At 36.5% G+C, this 19,006-nt stretch overlaps 2 protein-coding genes across 4 annotated transcripts in view; both read left to right on the top strand.

Annotated features, from left to right (window-relative positions):
* Positions 1-159: 159 nt before the first annotated feature.
* uap1 (UDP-N-acetylglucosamine pyrophosphorylase 1) lies at positions 160-12,246 on the top strand. Of its 2 annotated transcripts, XM_057338976.1 has the most exons (11): positions 160-303; positions 914-1,204; positions 2,095-2,299; positions 3,016-3,191; positions 3,770-3,942; positions 7,566-7,759; positions 8,192-8,332; positions 9,037-9,225; positions 10,088-10,129; positions 10,634-10,700; positions 10,834-12,246. In XM_057338976.1, exons 1-11 carry the CDS (start codon positions 282-284, stop codon positions 10,924-10,926), a joined length of 1,593 nt encoding a protein of 530 aa, XP_057194959.1. In that variant the 5' UTR covers positions 160-281; the 3' UTR covers positions 10,927-12,246. The 2 variants fall into 2 exon arrangements, with proteins under 2 accessions (XP_057194959.1, XP_057194961.1); XM_057338978.1 differs by lacking the exon at positions 10,088-10,129 and having other exon boundaries at positions 173-303.
* Positions 12,247-13,165: 919 nt separating this feature from the next.
* Positions 13,166-19,006, top strand: part of ddr2a (discoidin domain receptor tyrosine kinase 2a) — a 30,378-nt gene continuing 24,537 nt past the window's right edge. For both annotated transcript variants that reach the window (XM_057337935.1, XM_057337933.1), the window contains exon 1: positions 13,166-13,308. The gene's annotated coding sequence lies outside the window, so the exon portion shown is untranslated. The remainder of the gene's footprint in view (positions 13,309-19,006) is intronic.

Below are 19,006 nucleotides of genomic sequence, written 5' to 3'. Positions count from 1 at the left end.
CTGACCTGCTCGCAATATGAAGGACTTCTCAACTGCCAATCGACGGACTGCTTAAAGTAGCCACGCCCCCTCTTCAGCCAATCATTCCACAGGAGGTGAGACTTGTCTGAATATGGGCGGGGGAAAAGACCGTGCGTCTCGTTTGACTGGTTGGGGGTTTCGGTTTGTATTCTGCCACGTCAATCTGACGGATATAGGAGGAGGCTCCCGGGTGAAGGCGGTGCTCTTTTAGAAGATGTTGCTGTGTGTCCTATCCAGTTAAAGTGAGAGGGAAGTACTGAATGACTAGAAGCAGCTCCGAAGGTAAGAATATGATAAAATGGTTTAATATGCCTTCATAAAACATTTGTAGGCTCCTCTGTAGACAGCGAAATAGTGAGTGGGAGGCTACAGTGGCAGTCCAAGCAATTTACGTCAGTGACTGACTGCTGTAATCTACAAAAATGTAAACAGATGTGATTAACCCTTTTTATATATTACTGGCTATTACGTTAAAAGTCTTTTTTTCTATATGAATGGATATGATGCTCCTTGTTACCTTGCTGCCAGTATTAAGATAACAGTTAAACCTTAGGCACAGAATAAATTGTAGATATTCATTGTAAAACCCCAACCGGATTTTATGGGGCAGGTGTAATCCTCAACAAGAGATCGTCTCTTATAAAACTTTATTGAACAATATAGATTACCAGAAATGATCTTCTTCGCATTCCTGCCAACCATAAATAAGATATTTAACGTTATCTCTTCATTGAGGTTAAAATGACTTCAGCCTCTGCCCACCCATAGTCTATTTGTCTGAACACGTAGGCAGAGCAGTTATCAGTTTATGGGTGGGCTAGTATGGATGCACGAGCCAAGACTTTCAGATAAACAGTGTCACTTCCACTTTATTCCATCACTGCACTTTCAGATCTGACAGAGACCATGGACACCAAGAAACTTGCTGAGAGACTTACTGAAGCTGGGCAGTCTCACATCCTGCAGTTTTGGGACCAGCTGAGCCCGGAGGAACAAGCCGAGATGAGTCTTGATGTGGAGAACATGAACTTCATTGAGATTAATAACTTTTTCCAAAATGCCATGAAGACCTCTGGTCAGATCTCCCAGGAGAAGGTGGATAATAGGATGGAGCCGGTCCCCCGAGAGGTTTTGGGCAGCGTAACACGTGATCACGAGTGTCTTAAAGAATGGGAAAAAGAAGGTGAGTTTAAATGATTCATCGCCGTCATATTATCTTGATAAGAGTTCAGAAAAAGGGCAGCTTAAACTAGCCAAAAGTGGTTTAGCAGGTCCTCCAGCCTCACCCAGCTTTGGCCAGTGTGACGTTCTGAATATAACGTCCTATGTTTCGTTTAATTGAACAGAAATGTGATTAAATGCGCATTAAAAAGCGAGAAACAAATGTTGCTAGGAAACCTTGCAAAACATGAGTGTTATAATACCCTCCCAACCCAACTGGACCTGTGAGAATGGGGCTTACGTCATGACACCCGAGTGAAAAACAACTATTCTCCAGAGTTAGTCTAAAGCCACTCTAATATTGAAAAAATAGACCGATATGGAATAGAAAAAATCATTGTATATGGTTTATATCCCAGTACTCATCATGGGGGATGACGCTCCAATGAGGAGTTAAAACATCTGGTTCTGGTAAGGTGTGACGCAAATTGCTTTCCTGAATCATGTTGATCTCATTCAGCATCACATCATCTTTAATCGCTTCGTATTGCTATGGCACCCGAAAGACTTTTACTGTATATGTCGTGTTTGTGTGTGATTTGTTCAACCATTAGCCTGTTTAAGGCTGCGTGTGGGTAAGGTCATAAGGAACATAACTGCAATTTATGTAAGATAAAGTGAGTCTCATAAAAGCAAAGGATAATCACCCCTCTTATCTGTAAATAATTCAATAAAAACTGCTGCTTGAAAACCTAGACATTTAATATGCTTTTTGTCATCATAACTGGGTAAATAAAATGTTAATAATGTGGCATATTTAAATTGTGTTTAATAACAAATAATTTGGCAAGAACTTACGTTTGCTGACACAATCACCTTTTTAGTGACTTATCCTTGCATTATGTCACACAGGCCTGCACTGTATATCAGAGAACAAAGTGGCAGTTCTTCTGCTGGCTGGAGGTCAGGGGACACGGTTGGGCGTGCCATATCCTAAAGGCATGTACGACGTGAGCCTCCCATCCCACAAAACCCTCTTTCAGATCCAGGCCGAACGCATTCGTAGACTACAACAGCTTGCTGAGAAGCAACACGCGAGGAAGTGCTGCATTCCATGGTAGGATGTTCATCAAACACACAATTGAAGGTGATTCGGTTACTCTGCAAGTACAGTTAAAGCAGTGGAAAGTAAATAAAAAGGAAAGGTCAGTCAAATATGGTCAATGATTGTTGAATGTAGTTACTTGGGTTACCAGACTTGTTTTGATGTTGAGGAAGTGTCCGTCCCGTTCGTAATGCAGGTTTCCCACTATACAGTAAATGTCTTGAGATAAATATTTGTCAGCATGAAATCAGGATGACATCATAACAGCACGTCAACCTCACGAAGTTAGTGGGTTAGTAAAGCTGCTATATTTGTATTTTTACAGAAAAAAAAGATTTCTGATTAAAATCTGATTTAATACAAAATTTTCCTACGAGGCCATAGAATGTACATGCTGCAGAGATATTTCTTTGTATTATTAGGAAGAGAAAGTCATTTTTATGCACTTCAGTTGACACAGACATTGTTTGTATCAGTTTGCCATATTATGTAAATTGTTGTATAGAACCAAATGGAAACACTTCCTTGAGGTAGAAAAAAATCTGCTTTATACTTAAAGGAGTAGTAATAACTTTAAATTATATAAAATCATTTTACTTCATTACTATGGAAAGTCAATGGGGGCTGATTTTAAAGTGAACTGCTCCTTTAAAAACTAGAAAGTTTGTGCTAAAATGATTTAAAACTACTGATTTTGCAATGGCATGATTCATGTTTTCATTTCGTAGGTACATCATGACAAGTGGCAGAACAATGAACATGACCAAAGAGTTCTTCTCACGAAACAAATATTTTGGTCTGAAGGAAGAAAACGTGATATTCTTTCAGCAAGGCATGCTTCCTGCTATGGACTTCAATGGAAAAATTATTCTAGAGGACAAAGGCAAACTAGCAATGGCACCAGGTGACTTTTTAACCCATTTATTTGTCCTTCAGCCAGTGTTCATGGGTCAAGTGGGCCCAAAGCATTATTTGCATTTTAAAGAACGGTTAACTTATAATAATATCATAAGATAAAGCTTCCTGTATACACATGATTGGGTGTGGGATTTTATATGCGTCTCTTATAATCTCACCACTAAATTCCTTGTATTAACAGCAGTCCTCTTGTATTTGCTATATGTAGCGAGTTCTGGATTTTTATTTAATTTTAAAAGAATAATTTACATTTATTCATTTGGAAGACGCTTTTATCCAAAGACAAAAACAGTCAAATCTACTAGCAATTTCTTTTCTTTTCTATTCCAGCATTTTGTTATATACAGTATATTTTAATAATAGCAGATCTAATTCCTCTTTGATTAATGTTTTGCATTTTATTTTTTTATAGTTCTTTATAGAAATAGATGAAGCGATAAATTTATAGCAAAAAAATGTGCAGCTCCCCTTACATATTGGAGTTGTGAATTTTGGAACGTAGCTACAGTATAACGTGTCGAATAAAAGCCTCAATACCTGTTTTATTCAACCTCTGCATTTCAGATGGAAATGGTGGACTGTACAGAGCTTTGGGCACACAGAAAATAGTTGAAGACATGGAGAAGAGAGGAATATCCTACATCCATGTCTACTGCGTGGACAACATCCTTGTAAAAGTAGCCGACCCTGCTTTCATTGGCTTCTGTTCACTCAAAGGAGCAGACTGTGGTGCAAAGGTCAGGCCTTAACACATTCAACCCTACCTAAGTATTTCCTGTTCCACCATTACATACTACACGAGTCATTGTGCAAATATGTTTCAACTCTGAGTGCTCACAGTGGACGTGTTTCCTCAAGCTTATGTACCATGACCGTGTACAATTAGTTTTTTTAGCATTAATGTTATTTATCTTTACATATATGTGACCCTGGACAACAAAACTGGACCCATTGTCTTATGGGTCAATTTTTCGAAATTGAGATTTTTACACAATCTGAAAGCTGAATAAATAAACTTTCTATAGATATACGAGTTGTTAAAATAGGACAATATCTGGCTGAGATACAACCGTTTAAAACTCAGGAATCTGAGAGCGCAAAAAAATCAAAATATTGAGAAAATTGCCTTTGAAGTTGTTAATCAGGGGCACTGTGGCAGACCATCCACTCACAAAAATAAAGTTTTATATATTTAAGGTAGGAAATTTACCAAATATCTTCATGGAACATGATCTTTACTTAATATCCTAATGATTTTTGGCATAAAAGAAAAATCGATCATTTTGACCTACACAATGTATTTTTGTCTTTTACTAAAAATGTTCCCGTGCTACTTAAGACTGGTTTTGTGATCCAGGGTCACATATTGTAAGGTGGTGCTCATTTCACATTATGTATGTGAAATCTACTTTATCGGTCCACTAGATGGAGAAGTTGGCTTAGGCTAAAATACACTACAAGACTTTTGCTCAGATTTTCAGTCTGGACTTGTTGCAGAAAGTCTGTGCCAGTCTGCAGATTTGATCAGTTAGTGTGTTTCATCTGAAACTTTCAAAACGTCTGCAAGTGAATGATGTCTAGTTTAAAAAAAATCTGTTCAGATTTTAAAAGTCTTGTAGTGTATTCGAGCCATTAGAAGTATTGTAAAACTTGGGTTTTATTACACTTAAAAGAAGTATGACTGCATATACATCTGAGAACTTGCTCCACAACTCTAACAACACACTGAACTCTCCTATAGTCTCTTTTACAACAAACTACTGGATCTATTTAATAACATAATCATGATATTTGCATTTCATATTTTTGGTCGCACATCCTATAGCAATAAAATATTAGCAATACAATTATTAACCATTACTTTTACTGTAGTAAAAGTGGAGCAACCATGTTTTTGACAGATTGATTACCTTTTGTATTATCACAGTTAAACTACAAATATCATGTTTAAACTATTGTTATTACAGTGAGACCATGGTAAATTAGTGGTTACCATGGTTGTACTACAAATAAAGCCAAAAACCTATGGTTGCTATAGTTAAACCATGGTTCATTTTCATAAGGGTTCTTGAGTAACATGTTGCTTGTGCGTTTGCAGCCTATGTACTCGACAGCAAACACTTTTTACAAGGAACAGTGGTTATGGAGGAAATTTAAATAGTCTGCAGTCAGGAGCTTAATTGCTTTTAAAGCTCTTATATAACAAGCCTGGTGATGCAGGATACCAATTAATTTAGCCATTATTCTCAGCGTAGCCTCGCAGCCTTTGACGTATTCGAGAATTTAATATGATGCTCTGAAAAAATTGGCCAAGTAACCATACTGCTAGCTTCAACCAAATAGCCAACATTCAGGGTAGTGAGAGCATTCTAATTTCGAAGCATGTATTTAGTCTTATTTGTTGACTAGCATAAGTACACTGTGCGGCCAAAATTACTATACACTGTACGTATATATATATATATATATATATATATATAAACTGGAATTGCTATGATTGTCCTCATTGGTACTCAGTGAATCACACACATCCGATACATGATGCAGAATATGATGTCGTAAATGGCATGTCGCAATGTTATGTAGGGCTGTCACGATTATGAAATTTGGCTGACGATTAATTGTCTATTAAATAATTGCTATGATGGCGATTAATTGTCTGTTTTAAGGCTTTGACAATATAACTATTAATGACCCTTAATTTATTTCATGAATTAATTTCATTTATTTCATATTTCATTGCTGTGAAGATGCAGCAAGTCTGAAACAAAACAATCAACACAAAACATTCAAAGCTAATACAGCTCAAATGATGGAGAAATGTCTTTGAATGTAACAGTGAGTGCAGATCAAGGACAGTGGATGTAAAATGCAGCAGATCACCCTTGTTTTCAAAGGATTCGCAATTATTGCGGTTATCTGAAATTATTGCGATGAGACGGTTATTTAATAATTGTGACAGACCTAATGTTATGTGGGTATGATAAGGAAACTTAGTTATCACTAGGTGTGTTCTTTATGTGTAACTATTAACATCAAAGTAAACTGACCAGTTTTTCCTGTGTGACAAATTGGAGTAATCCAGAAACTATGTAGTATCTCACAGAATCAAGAAGTACTTGTTTGGTTATCTAAAAGAACGTAATATTTCTTCATATTTTAACCATATTTATCTGTAAAGATTATTTTTCACCATTTCGTCTAAATTCAAATTTTTCACTTAGTTTTTATTAATAGTATGAGGTGAGGGATTATTTTGTATTTCTGATTTATCAATTTATCAGTTCTCCAAAGATGCATCCTATGACTCAATTTCCATTAATGTGCAACACGTGATTCATAAAACTATTTGCACGTGATATAAACACTTAACAGCTGGGTTTGAATACCACGCTCTTCTTATAAGCTGCTAGCAATTAAACAGTTCCTGCGTGACAGGGGGAGGGAGCTAAGAAAAGCCAAACCCACCCACTCCTCATCATTTCTGAAGCATGCACTTAAAGTGGCTTTTCCCCCAGTGCTATGCCTTCATCTCCGAAGTTTGTAATTTGTTACTCCGATGAATGGAAAGGGTTTTCTGCCTTTGCCTCTGCTGTAATTTAGTACAGAAATTCAGACCTCAGGCAAACACGGCAAGGGATGGAGTGTGTGGTCTTCCCCATTTAAACACACAGGGGGGCTTATTTTAATTTTTAAACTGGCACAAAAGTGACATTTTAATGTTGGTAAATTTGTCTCAATTCACATTTTAATAAATTAATTTTGAAATTGTTTAAATTTTAATCAAATTTTTTTTAGTATTATGATATCTGTTGTTATGATAAATTGTTGTCAGTTAAGATCTGTGCTGATACAAGCTTTATGACATTTGATAAACGCCACAAACAAATTTAATTATTAACACAGGTTTACACGTTTATTTAATGTGTTTTTTTTTCATTTGATTATCCAGTATTGAAATAAAACGGGATTAGCTTTTTCAGTGGATGTGTGCACTTAAATCCACACCTTCATGTTAAAAATAAACCAAAACATTAAAATCATTGTTTAAAACTGTATTCTTGCCTTGTCTCGATACACAACAGTAACACCGTGTCTACACCAGATGCGACATGACACACAGCTTGTTCTAATGGGATTGTCGCGCCGTATCCAGTGTGGACACAATTAAAAATTATAATAGGTTCTAATGCGTTCTATTGTCTTTTGTCGCGTCGCATCACACCGCGTCCAGTGTAGACACGGTGTAAGTTTTAAGTATTGGTTTATAAGTAGGGCTCAGGTACAACTTTCCAAAATATCAACAATTCAGTGCATCAGTGTTTGGATAGTTTTCTAAAAATCTGCTTCTGATTGGCAGGTTGTAGAGAAGACAAATCCCACAGAGGCAGTGGGCGTGGTCTGTAAAGTAGATGGGCGTTATCAAGTCGTGGAGTACAGCGAGATCACCTTGCCAACGGCGGAGAAGCGCAGCCCCGATGGACGTCTCATGTTCAACACCGGCAACATAGCCAATCATTTCTTCGCCCTTCCATTCCTTAAGGAGATTGTGAGGTGCTTTAACCTTTACATCAGTGTGCCGCTATTTATTTTCAGTTTAATTCAATCAGTGTTTGCAGTCAGATTTTGGCAGAGTAAATCATTTTCAATTACTCAGAGCTGAGGTATTTGAGCTTATTTAGTTGCTAGGCGATCAACTTTAAAACACAAAGTATAGCTACGTCTATGAGCTAAGGTTTGCCATCTTGTAAATAGTAGACAGGATGAAACTGACTTTAATGTGCGCTGAGAATATGAGGGAAAGTCAGGAGAGGAACATCTGCAGTTTTCGAGCGTCTGGTATTTTTAACACAGATGGCTTTGCCAGACATGTTCTCTTATTGTCATTTTCCTGAAATTTTAACCCAAAGAACATGCTTCACTTTTCGGGTCTGTCTCGGCCTGCACAGCCGTCCTCCCGTCTTCATCTCTCTATCTGTTTTCTAGGACTCACGAGCCGCAGTTGCAGCACCATGTGGCACAGAAGAAGATTCCCTATGTGAACCCGCAAGGACAGCTAATCAAACCTGACAAACCCAATGGGATTAAGATGGAAAAATTTGTCTTCGACATATTCCAGTTTGCCAAGTTAGTGCCGGGACTTTCCATCCCTGTTTTAAGTATATGGGCCATTGGCGACAAGGTCTTCCTGATTCAACCGGGTTGAGTGAAGTGTTGAAAATTGGTTGGAATGAGAGGATCAGAGATTTTGTAGTATTAAATGTATGAGGCCATGCAGCATAGTACAAACCTGATGCATTAACAGTGATCGAGCAGTTTTTTTCAGACTCTAAATGAGAGAATTATACTGAAATTCCATCTCTGCCTTTTTTTAGTAGTGTGCGTTTTCTCAGTCAGGACAGTCATTACGTCGGTTTAAAGTTATTGAGTTTTCTTTTCTTTTGCCTAAAAGGAAGATGCACGAGCCTCCCAAATCTCTTAAATACTGTAAAAGACCTATACCAGACAACAAAGAATATAGCGGTTGCCAAATGGAATCTAGCAAACTGACCGGAAAATCTTGATCAAATCCAGATTTTCTTCATTTTTAAAGTATTATGAACGGTGACTAGTGTTAAAAAAAATAAGTGTCTGTATTGTTCCTGTCTACATAGACCCTACAGTGTGAAAGATTTAAGTACATTTTTTGGTCCCCATGAGGAAAACAGCTTATAATTCAAACTAAATGATGCTTATTTGAAAATGTAAAAATGAAGAGTGGTTATGAGATATAATATACAGTTTGTACAGTATACAAATCATTTTGTATACATTTGTAACATGTGTTTCAGAACATTTGTGGTATATGAAGTTCTGAGAGAAGATGAGTTTTCTCCTTTGAAGAATGCAGACAGTCAGGATGGGAAGGACAACCCGACTACAGCTCGCCACGCCCTCATGTCCCTGCATCACCGCTGGATCTTAAATGCTGGAGGTCATTTCGTTGATGAGAACGGAACTCGCATACCTGCTATACCTAGGTAAGACACCCATCCACACATGATAATGCCATTCCAAACCTGTATGTTGGTATTCCTTTTATTGAACACAAAAAATAATTTTCAAAGATTTGCCAGAGTTGCTGCTAATACAAGGGACTATTTATACACACCATTGCTGTCAAGATCCAAAAAAGACCAAAGAATGCCAACAAGAAGAACCATTAAGTAGAATACCCAAGTAGCCTCATCCACTATATTCAGTCTTTGTAAAATATGCAAAATATGCAATATTTTTTATTTGTAAAGAGCATACCAAAATTTAAGTTCTTTTCTGAAATCGTACCATGTTTATTTAACATGCCACGCAAACAAAAGTGTTATGGCATCTGATGTGACTGTCTAAATAATTTTTAAATGGTACCTTGAATAAAATTGTTGTCAAACAACTTAATAAAAGAAGTGAAATATAGCACATAAATGGTACTTTAGTTTACTTTTGTGTTGTGTTTTCCCCCCAATGTTTTTGGAGGTTGACAGTCTTGATGTAAACTGTCCTATATATTCAAATATACAGTATATGATATATATTTTTAATATAATTACATTACATTCATTTTATTCATATTTATATACGTATTTACATTGTTACATTACATTATACAGTGTTCTCTGCAGCATACAGGTTTGGAATAACATGAGTATATGATCCCAAAATTTTCGATTTAAGTTACCTTTTTAAATCCCAGGAAGTCTCCACTCCTTCATTGTTGCATACATCTCCTTCCCACCTGTGGTGGTGTATATTCACCAAACATCTACACTGCTTCACTGAGGTCAAGTTCACAAAGATCCTTCTGAATCTGTCACATTCACATTGTTTTCTTCACTTATACATTTCTAGACATGGACCAGCAGGGACAGTCACACCTGAAGTCAGCCCGAAGTAACTATTTTCACTGTCGTATGTACATTTAGTGCATGGTGATGGGGCTTCGCTCTTAGCACAGCTGTTAGAACTCAGTTGGTGATGGTGTCAAATCCGAGACATGACCGTGGCAAAGGTTCGCATCTTTTAACAGGCTCTGACCCGGAAAGCAACTACTAACAGGCAGAATAACACGCATGCTGGGAAGTGGGCATCGGGCATGCTGAGCAATCTGGAACGATTTTAACAAATGATGGGAATAAAACGCTGATAATCAAGTGTTATGATGATGGCTATATTTAATTTAATGAATATTCAAATGCAAATTGCATACAGTTATTTAACAAATTCATTGTCTATGCTTATGCTATGATGGATAGCATTATTTCATCTGGTGAATTTTTATAACGGAAAGGAATGTAAATGCCATATTGCATAAATCATTTCATATCATTAATCTGGACAGCCATGGACAGTAGATGCATATCCCATTAACCCATTTTGATGCTCTGTCCATCACAGCCTCAAGGACGGAACAGACCTGCCAATCAAATGCGAAATCTCCCCTCTTGTATCTTATGGTGGTGAGGTAAGATTCAATTGTCATGTATATGGTTTATGTGCAACCGTGTAAGATATGTTCAACATATCTGCAGTCCTGTGATGTTGCATTTGAACTGTTATGGGGCGAAATTAAAACCCAATCGTTCCTTGTTTCTAAGGGGTTGGAACATTTGGCGAACGGACGTGCTTTCCAACCCACTCTGACGATCGATGAGAATGGCGTCCACGAGCTCGTGAAGAACGGGCTGTAAACCCGGAGCTCTCTGCTGCACCTAAAAACCAAAATGAAGTCATCTTCATCTTACTTCCTGTCAGGGTGGAGGAAACTGTGAAATTCCTGTGCAATAAAAATGAAGGAAGGGGCCACCTGGCCAGTCATAATCGAACCGTTTTATGATCAAACTATTTATTTATTTTATATCGGTGCACATTGTTTCGTTTTTTATTTCTAGAACTAAGACATAAATGATACACAATGTGTGGGTTAATTAAAATACTTACAGTTGCATGAATGGATACTGCTACGATTTTAGGTACTACCTGCTTTATTTGGTACATTCTATGTAAAACTATAGTAGAAATGTTTTGTCTGCTCTATGCATCTGTCTGTCAGTGGCAGGTATGTTTTTCTTCCAGAAAGTGACATTGAATCAGACATCGAAGCCCTTTTGGAAGTTTGTGATCTTTGACTCTCCCATATTCTCCTCTTCCTCGCTTATGCACTTGTTGTGTCTTTCTTGTTATCTTTAGCATCTTCTTTTGGATTAGTCATTCTCCTGAGCTATATAGCAGTATATTTGTGCACATGCTTGTATAAAAGAATTAATTTTGAGTCATTTTGTCAGTCACCTTTATTTATTGCAGTTTCAAATAACCATGTTAAACTTTAGCTTCAGTGTTTGGTCATTTTTTGATTTGCCCCATATTTGCACACAGGGGTTAAAAATGAACTTAGTTTCTCATAGGTATTTGAGAAATTGGAATCATCCACATTGCTGAAATGTGTTTTTCTGTATCACTTTTTACTCTACTCTCCAGAGACAGACATGAATGATGGCCAGATTCAATAATGTGATTAGTATAAACAGACATGCTTTCAAAATCTGCTACAAGCATAGAAAATACTAAGCGTAAGAATTTGTTTTTCACAATTCTTGTTTTGAATTGCTTTGGAATCACACTAATCATTCATCCTTGTGTTCCTTTTTAGCATGCATCAGTAAAAAAATGAATGAAAACTTAAAGTGACCAGGACCAAGGCAAAATATCCATACAATTAAACGTATTAAGAATTTAGAGAATTATTTCTGTTTAATTGTAAAATGTCAAGGACGAAAATTAAAAATTGAACAAGACTCTAAATGCAAGTGTTTAGAGACTGGGTGCTTGGGGTTCAGAAGAGAAGATGACTTAGCAATATGTACTTAGACAAGTTTCATAAACCCAAGTTACAGGTCTGTGCAAGAAATATTGTAAAGGTTAGCAGCATGTATGGTAAGTTGTAGGTTTTCAATTATACTTAAATTAAGTGCAGAATATTTATTTTCTCAAATAAATTTTAAATAACAGTTTTTATTGCTTATGTTTTCTCATTTAACAATAGTTCCATATCAGTTTTCCATCTATAAATTATCATTTAATATTCTGTTTCTGGCCAAAGCTAACGATAAAAAAATGGAAACATTTTTGGGACTGCTTTTCTCATTATCTGGCAGAAAGATTTCCCTCTATATAGAGGCGGAGGAAGAATTTAAAGAGAAATGCAACCTAAAGTCACAAGTCGCTCAAGAAATAACTAAAAGTTGTACATAACTTTAAAAACTAATATTGGGCTTGCTTAACTTTTTAACTTTTATTTTGGCGTTTTGGGTTAAAAATGCCAATCTGACCATTCATAAACAATTTAGCTATATCGATGTAAAACACGCTTTTATATTAGTTTGCATACTACCCAAAACCAGCCCCAACTTTAAAAAAAAGTGTTTAATAACAAAATAGTAGATGTACATAGGGAAAAATTCACTACTTCAATAGCCTACATGTTTAAATAAGTACCTCCTTCCACCACATGCCAGCGGAAAATACCTCTGATCATAGGCATAACATGCTCATCATCATAGAAAAATAATAATAAACTGAATATTGTATTCTCTTACTGCTGCTCTAAATCAGCATCTTTACTAAATTTTGTTAGGCTGTCAAAATGGGAAAAAAGAAAGAGAAGGAATATTTAAGCAAATCTCTGACTGGTCACTTGAGTCTGATTTAATTGAAACCTTCTGTATGGCATGAAGAATTCTGGGACTTTGGCAGCTTCCCAGGAATCCTCAGAATGTTCGTTTTTCGGTCTCTCTCGCTCGCTTGCTTTTGCGCTCTCTCTCTCTCTCTCTCTCTCTCTCTCTCTCTCTCTCTCTCTCTCTCTCTCTCTCTCTCTCTCTCTCTCTCTCTCTCTCTCTCTCTCTCTCGCTCTTCTATTTTTTGCCTTCATCCAGAGGTGTCTTACATCAGTTTAGTGCGCCTGAATCTGAGAAACTTCTGAGCGAAAGAAAGAGGCTTGTTTCTCCCCTCAATCATTTACGTTACTTGGAATTAGGAAAGTACGGGACAAATGGTTTAAAAAGGCAACCCAAACAGTAAGTTTGCATACTTTCTGCAAAAACAGTACTTTTCTTTAGATTATTTTTTTAAGTTAAAAATGCCATTACCCATATCTGACTTACGACATATGTCTATGATTTATAATGACGAATGAAAGAATATGTGTAAAATGTGTCTGAATGGTGTGCCGTAGTCTCTGTGTGAAAACTGTTTGCATGGCAGGCTAAAATAGCGGATAGCAGAGCAACGTGATCCTTGATACAGGGATTGAACTGATTGAACTGTCGCAAACCAGCTGTGCTGCTAAATGGACTTTTTAACAAGGTAGCCGTCAGCGCATGTCGTCGCTTGTTAGATTTCACTAAAAAGTTCTGGATTTTGCTCACATATAGTGTGCTGTTACAGTATCTTACATCAGGGGAACTGACTCAATCCACTAAAATGATCTCTACAAAAAAGTTAAAGCTCAGCAAAGCCATAAGAGCTTAAAAACTGTAAACTTTACTTAAACTATCATTTGTTTGCGGATGCTACTTTCGTTGTATAATGCAATTGCAAAGCGCTATAACGTTTTTGAGTGTACCTTCCCTTTCGATTTATGTATGTGATCTATGTTCACATATCACATGGTTCATGACCAAGAACCATTTCCAGCATTAGGCAGTTATGACCTCTTCAAGACCTCAGCTGTACAGCCAGTTTACATCTGTCTATATTCTTGTGTATTTAGTGCACATTGACATGCCAACGCATCTTGAGGTACCAGCTTCAGTGTTATAGGTGCCACTGATTTAGGTTTTAGGTTTCACTGAATTGTTCCATTAGCGTTTAGAAGAAATTTGGTTGTATTAGACGTGTGTATATCAGCCCACAATATTTGAGTAAGAAAGCACTGACAACTTTTATTGAGTCTTGTATGATTCAGCATGTCGTAATCTCTCGCTTTTCTGAAAGGAAATGGAAAAATATTTTTTTCACCGACGCAATGGTTAGATATTTCTGCGTGAAAGCTCAGGAGACGTTCCGATGTGTTTCTTGCAGGTGCACAGATAAACCAGAAAACAACTGCGTTCCAACCATGACCCACTGGAACTGAACCACAGTCCATATAGCTTTACTGTTAATAGCACTCCTGTATCAAAATCTCAATGTGACCTTCAGTTCCAGGAATTCCATCAACTGACAGCTTATTTCATTTAAAATCCTTTAAGTGTACAGATGGTAATAATTGTGTAGATCCCCAAAGCCCTATTGACTCATAAACACCTATCGATTCATTTTCTTCAGTTGGCGTTCCATATCTTGCATGTCTTATAAAATATCCTTTTGACTTTAACCCTTGTGGTCTTTGTTGCTTCCAATGGTAGTTTATTATATACTAACTAGAGTGCTTTCAATATCAGCTGTCTTTTGTAAACTCTGGAATGTGCCGTCTTTGTTAAACGTTCAAAATTCTGTTTGGAAATTTCAGTCACCTGTGCTGAAAAAGTGAAAAACAATCCCTCAACCTCATGATTCTGTAACATGTGTCGTGCTGCCTCTCCGCTGCACTTGCATCTGTTTTTACCATCACCTGGATCTCATTTTGCTGGAACTGCCACTTGATTTGGATTTATGCATTCCCATGAAAGTCAAATATCTTCAATGCTATGGCCATTGCTTTAGGGAGAACCGAAAGAGGTTTCAACTAAAAACACATGTTCTTTTCATGCCTAAATTTACAGGTGTGTGAATATCAGTCTGGCGAGTAAGAGCCATAAACTTTAGCACTACATAGTGGCTCATTTCCGATGCATTTTATTTGGCATACTACGACAAAGGGACCAGCTCTCTTGGCTTGTGAGTGTTTAGGGAAAGTTGGTGCCATCCGGGGACTTTTGGGAGCCCTGAGTGGTACAAGTGAATCCAATCCGTGCAGGACAAAGCAAAGCATCCATGCTTTACTTCATGCTGTGACGCATGATTTCCATTGGCATCGTTTTTTAAACGTGTGATTAAAGTCTCAACACTTGCGTGCAATGAGTGCATAAGGGCGAATCTAACCAAACGTGCTTTTCCTTTTCTTGAAAGGTGACAATCACAGCGCCAATTGAAAACAGATTTTTCTCGTGATGAGGAGATTTACAATCTATACAACAGATATTCTAATATTCTCCAGTTTGTAGACAAAATTTTATGTAATGAAATGAATCTTTATTCATATTTCATGAAAATATGCTAGTTTTTGAATGTTTGCTGCTACATAAGTCCCAGTATGTATATAAATTCAAAGAGCACACTGTGTCCTCACTGCAAAATCACTATTTTTGACATTCATTTCCTCCTTCCTGATACGGGCCTCATGATGTTTATGAAGTAACCCGGCTCTGTGCAAGGCCACATTTTACTTAGAAAAAGTCTTTCGCCCACTGCATGCGAATCATGTTGACCGTGGGGCTCAGAAGAGACAGTTTAATGTGTAATTGATGCGTTTTGCCAGTTTGCACTGAAGAGCCAGTGTTGTGGATTGGAATCTATTTAAATCCCTATATGTTTACATGATGCAGTCTCACAAGGGCCATTGCCTCTTTACTGTTGTGTAAGGATTTTGTTTAGAGCTTATTCCGATTATTTATTGCTTTTATACATATTCTTTGAACATTAAAGAAAGCCTTTTAAGCATGATTTTCTCAGTAATAATATTGTAACTCCCTTTGGTTTATGGTTAGGATAGGCTAATTGCTCTTTGGGATAATGTTAAATTCTTACCACAAACCGTTTTTAATTATTAATTGTTGTATATTATTTTTATTGTATTTTTTATGTGTTTTTAAACGGGTATACTCATTGTATTGTTCAGTGGTTGCTCTTTCATAGCTCTGGAGATTTTATGGAGTTCTCTCAGTTGTTTTTCATTTAAGCATCAATTAATTAAGTAACGGGTATTTCTCCCAAAAATTGCTTATGATAAATAAAAAAGGAAAAACTGTTGCTGTATGATTACGAACAAGTGGCAACCCTTGGACACACATCTGTATTTTGTTTTTCATTTTTAATGTTCAATTAATGAAACACTGTGTTTTTGCTGAACACCATTCCAAAGCTGGTATGGCAACTAGAAAGTCGTTGACACATTTGAGACACTAAAGTTGTGACATCAAGGTTCATTGATCAGCACTAGGACTAGATGTAACTTGCTGGGTTGTTTAAAATTTAATTTGGAAAAAAATAGCAGGATGGATTGCAGTATGGTAAAACATATTTGGCAGTTCTTTGTATTGGCATTCCCAACACAATCTCACATCAATTTGTGGCTATTTTACGATTTGTCTAATTCGTATTAATGCGTACGATCTTATACATTTTAGTAGGGCTGCACGATAATTTATCGCGATACCACTAAATCCTATTGTAATCGAGCTGGCTGCGATATGCAACGTGTCGATATTTTTTTAATGCGTAGCTTGTCCGTGAAGCACGTCTCTGGGATCACACTGAACAAACGGTTTCATTCAACCAATTAAAATATTTTAGGGTAAGGATTCAAATCTAAATTTTATAACTTGAGGCAATTAAAAATATATACCTTTTCTTTATTATTTTTCATTGGCTTAAGTTATAAAATATAGATGTGAATCCTTACCCTAAAAAATTTTAATTGGTTGAATGAAACCCTTTTTTCAGTGCAGTAGGAAATGCTGCTCGATCTAAAAGCAGTGCGAGTTTGAGTCGCTTATAATGTGCATTTGAAATAGCAACACCTGTCAAACATGATCATTATAAATATACTTTATTATCATATAAATACCTGATGAGGCTTGAGTAACAGTGATAAAAAGACGTCCGTAGGCATTTCCTAGATTCTAGAACATGTTATGGTCTTCTTCTGCAGTGCGTATTTGGAGTTTCCGCACGAGCGCGCCCTCTGGCTTTCGGATGCAGCAGCACTTTCCCGTACTTCACTCAAAAGCTGTGCATAAATCACATGATATTTATTGTCGGTTTATCGTGACAGCTCTACATTTTCGTACGGTTTGCTTTCATGCCAGTGATGTTAGGTTCAGGGGTGGGGCTTCAGTGTTGCTTTTTTCAAATAACCATACGTTTCTTTACAATTCACATTGTATGAATTCATATGAATTAGCCACTTCATAAAATAGTTATGAATTCCTGTGAGATCAGACTTGCATTCCATGGGAATTAAACCACTGACATTGAGGAAAATAGTAGCGTGCTTTACTATCTGAGGAAAACTGATATTAATCTGAGCTGAGAGCACCTGAAAACATCTTGAAAATATTTTTGAAAACAATATATAGCCTAACTAATGCCTTGTTTATTTTTTATTTAAATTTTTCCAATTCGGTTAAATTGTGTTTTATGTGGAGGCCTAGTCATTACTATTTTGCATTTAAGCCAAGGTTATTTTAGGCAGACTGTCCCTGAAAGATGCATCTGTGTGATGCCGAAATTAAACTGCCTTCCAGATCATGATTCACCTCGTTGCCCATTAGGTTTAAGAATTAGGTTTGGGGTAGTGTTAAGTTTAAGTAAAACTTTTCTCAACTAGGAAATAGGAGCAGTTTTCTCAACCAATTTCAGTGGTTTATGATTTTGCCCTGTCCAGTATGGCGATATTGTTGACACAACGCGGCAATGAGCGACAGCACTCAATGTGGTGTCGTTATTAGAGATGCACGATGTATCGTTCAATCATAGTATTCAATAAAAGCAATTTTTCACACTTTTGGCTATCGGCCGATAGTTTAAAACAGGTGATGATCAGGGCCGATATATCCTGTCAATCAAAAGAGGACAGGACAAATGTATTGAATTTCTGCTCTGTATGTAGAACATTTTTAGAAACATCACAGTTGTTCAGGATTAATAGTCATTATATACATTCAGAAAGAAATATTAATTTAATCCTCAGAATTGGCATAGGCAGATATTACTCGAATAATCTGCTATCGTATTGGTGGAGAAATTTTGTAGCATTGCATCTGTTGTCTATATTTCTATGGTACAACCTACACCAGTTCCCAGGGTTATGTGAGATGACAAAAAAAACACTTTTTTAATATTTTAATAAAACTCAAATGAAATCCTGTAGCTCAGTGGTTAGAGCATGGCGCTAGCAATGCCAAGGTCATGGGTTTGATCCCAGGGATTGCACATACTATCAATTGTATAGTATAGTATAATGTAATGTAAGTTGCTTTTGATAATAACGTTTGCCAAATGCATAAAATGTAAATAAAACTGTGTAAAAAATATAGCTATGCGTGCACCCTGAATGTGTACAAAAATGCGAATAACTGTTCCAGTTAAAATAGCCATTTAATAACATTACTGGTCAAGCGTGATATGTTTGCGTCATACATTCGGCATTTACAAATAACTGGATTTGTTATACATTCTCTGTCACATACCAATTTATAAAGTGTGAAAGTTTTACTGAAATGTCTAAACGGCTCTTTATATATTTTTGTGATGTACAGAATGCTCTCCTTTTAGGAAATGATGTTATAAATATATTACTGGAGAGTTCTCAGCACTTACTTACATAAAAATTAAATACAGACGTCTGCACAACCTTCTCAATTTTATTTAAAAATTCTAAAATTTGGAAAATTTCCTGTTGAAATGTCCTGTTTCCTGTTCATGTAAGAATGCTATTTTTAACAAAGTTAAATATGTTGTATGATTATAACATTTAATTGTTTAATATAAGCTATACTAACTTGGTATATT

The sequence above is a fragment of the Triplophysa rosa genome, linkage group LG7 (genome assembly GCF_024868665.1).
Source record: "Triplophysa rosa linkage group LG7, Trosa_1v2, whole genome shotgun sequence".
Lineage (NCBI taxonomy): Eukaryota > Metazoa > Chordata > Actinopteri > Cypriniformes > Nemacheilidae > Triplophysa > Triplophysa rosa.
This window is presented reverse-complemented; position numbering and strand designations above follow the sequence as displayed.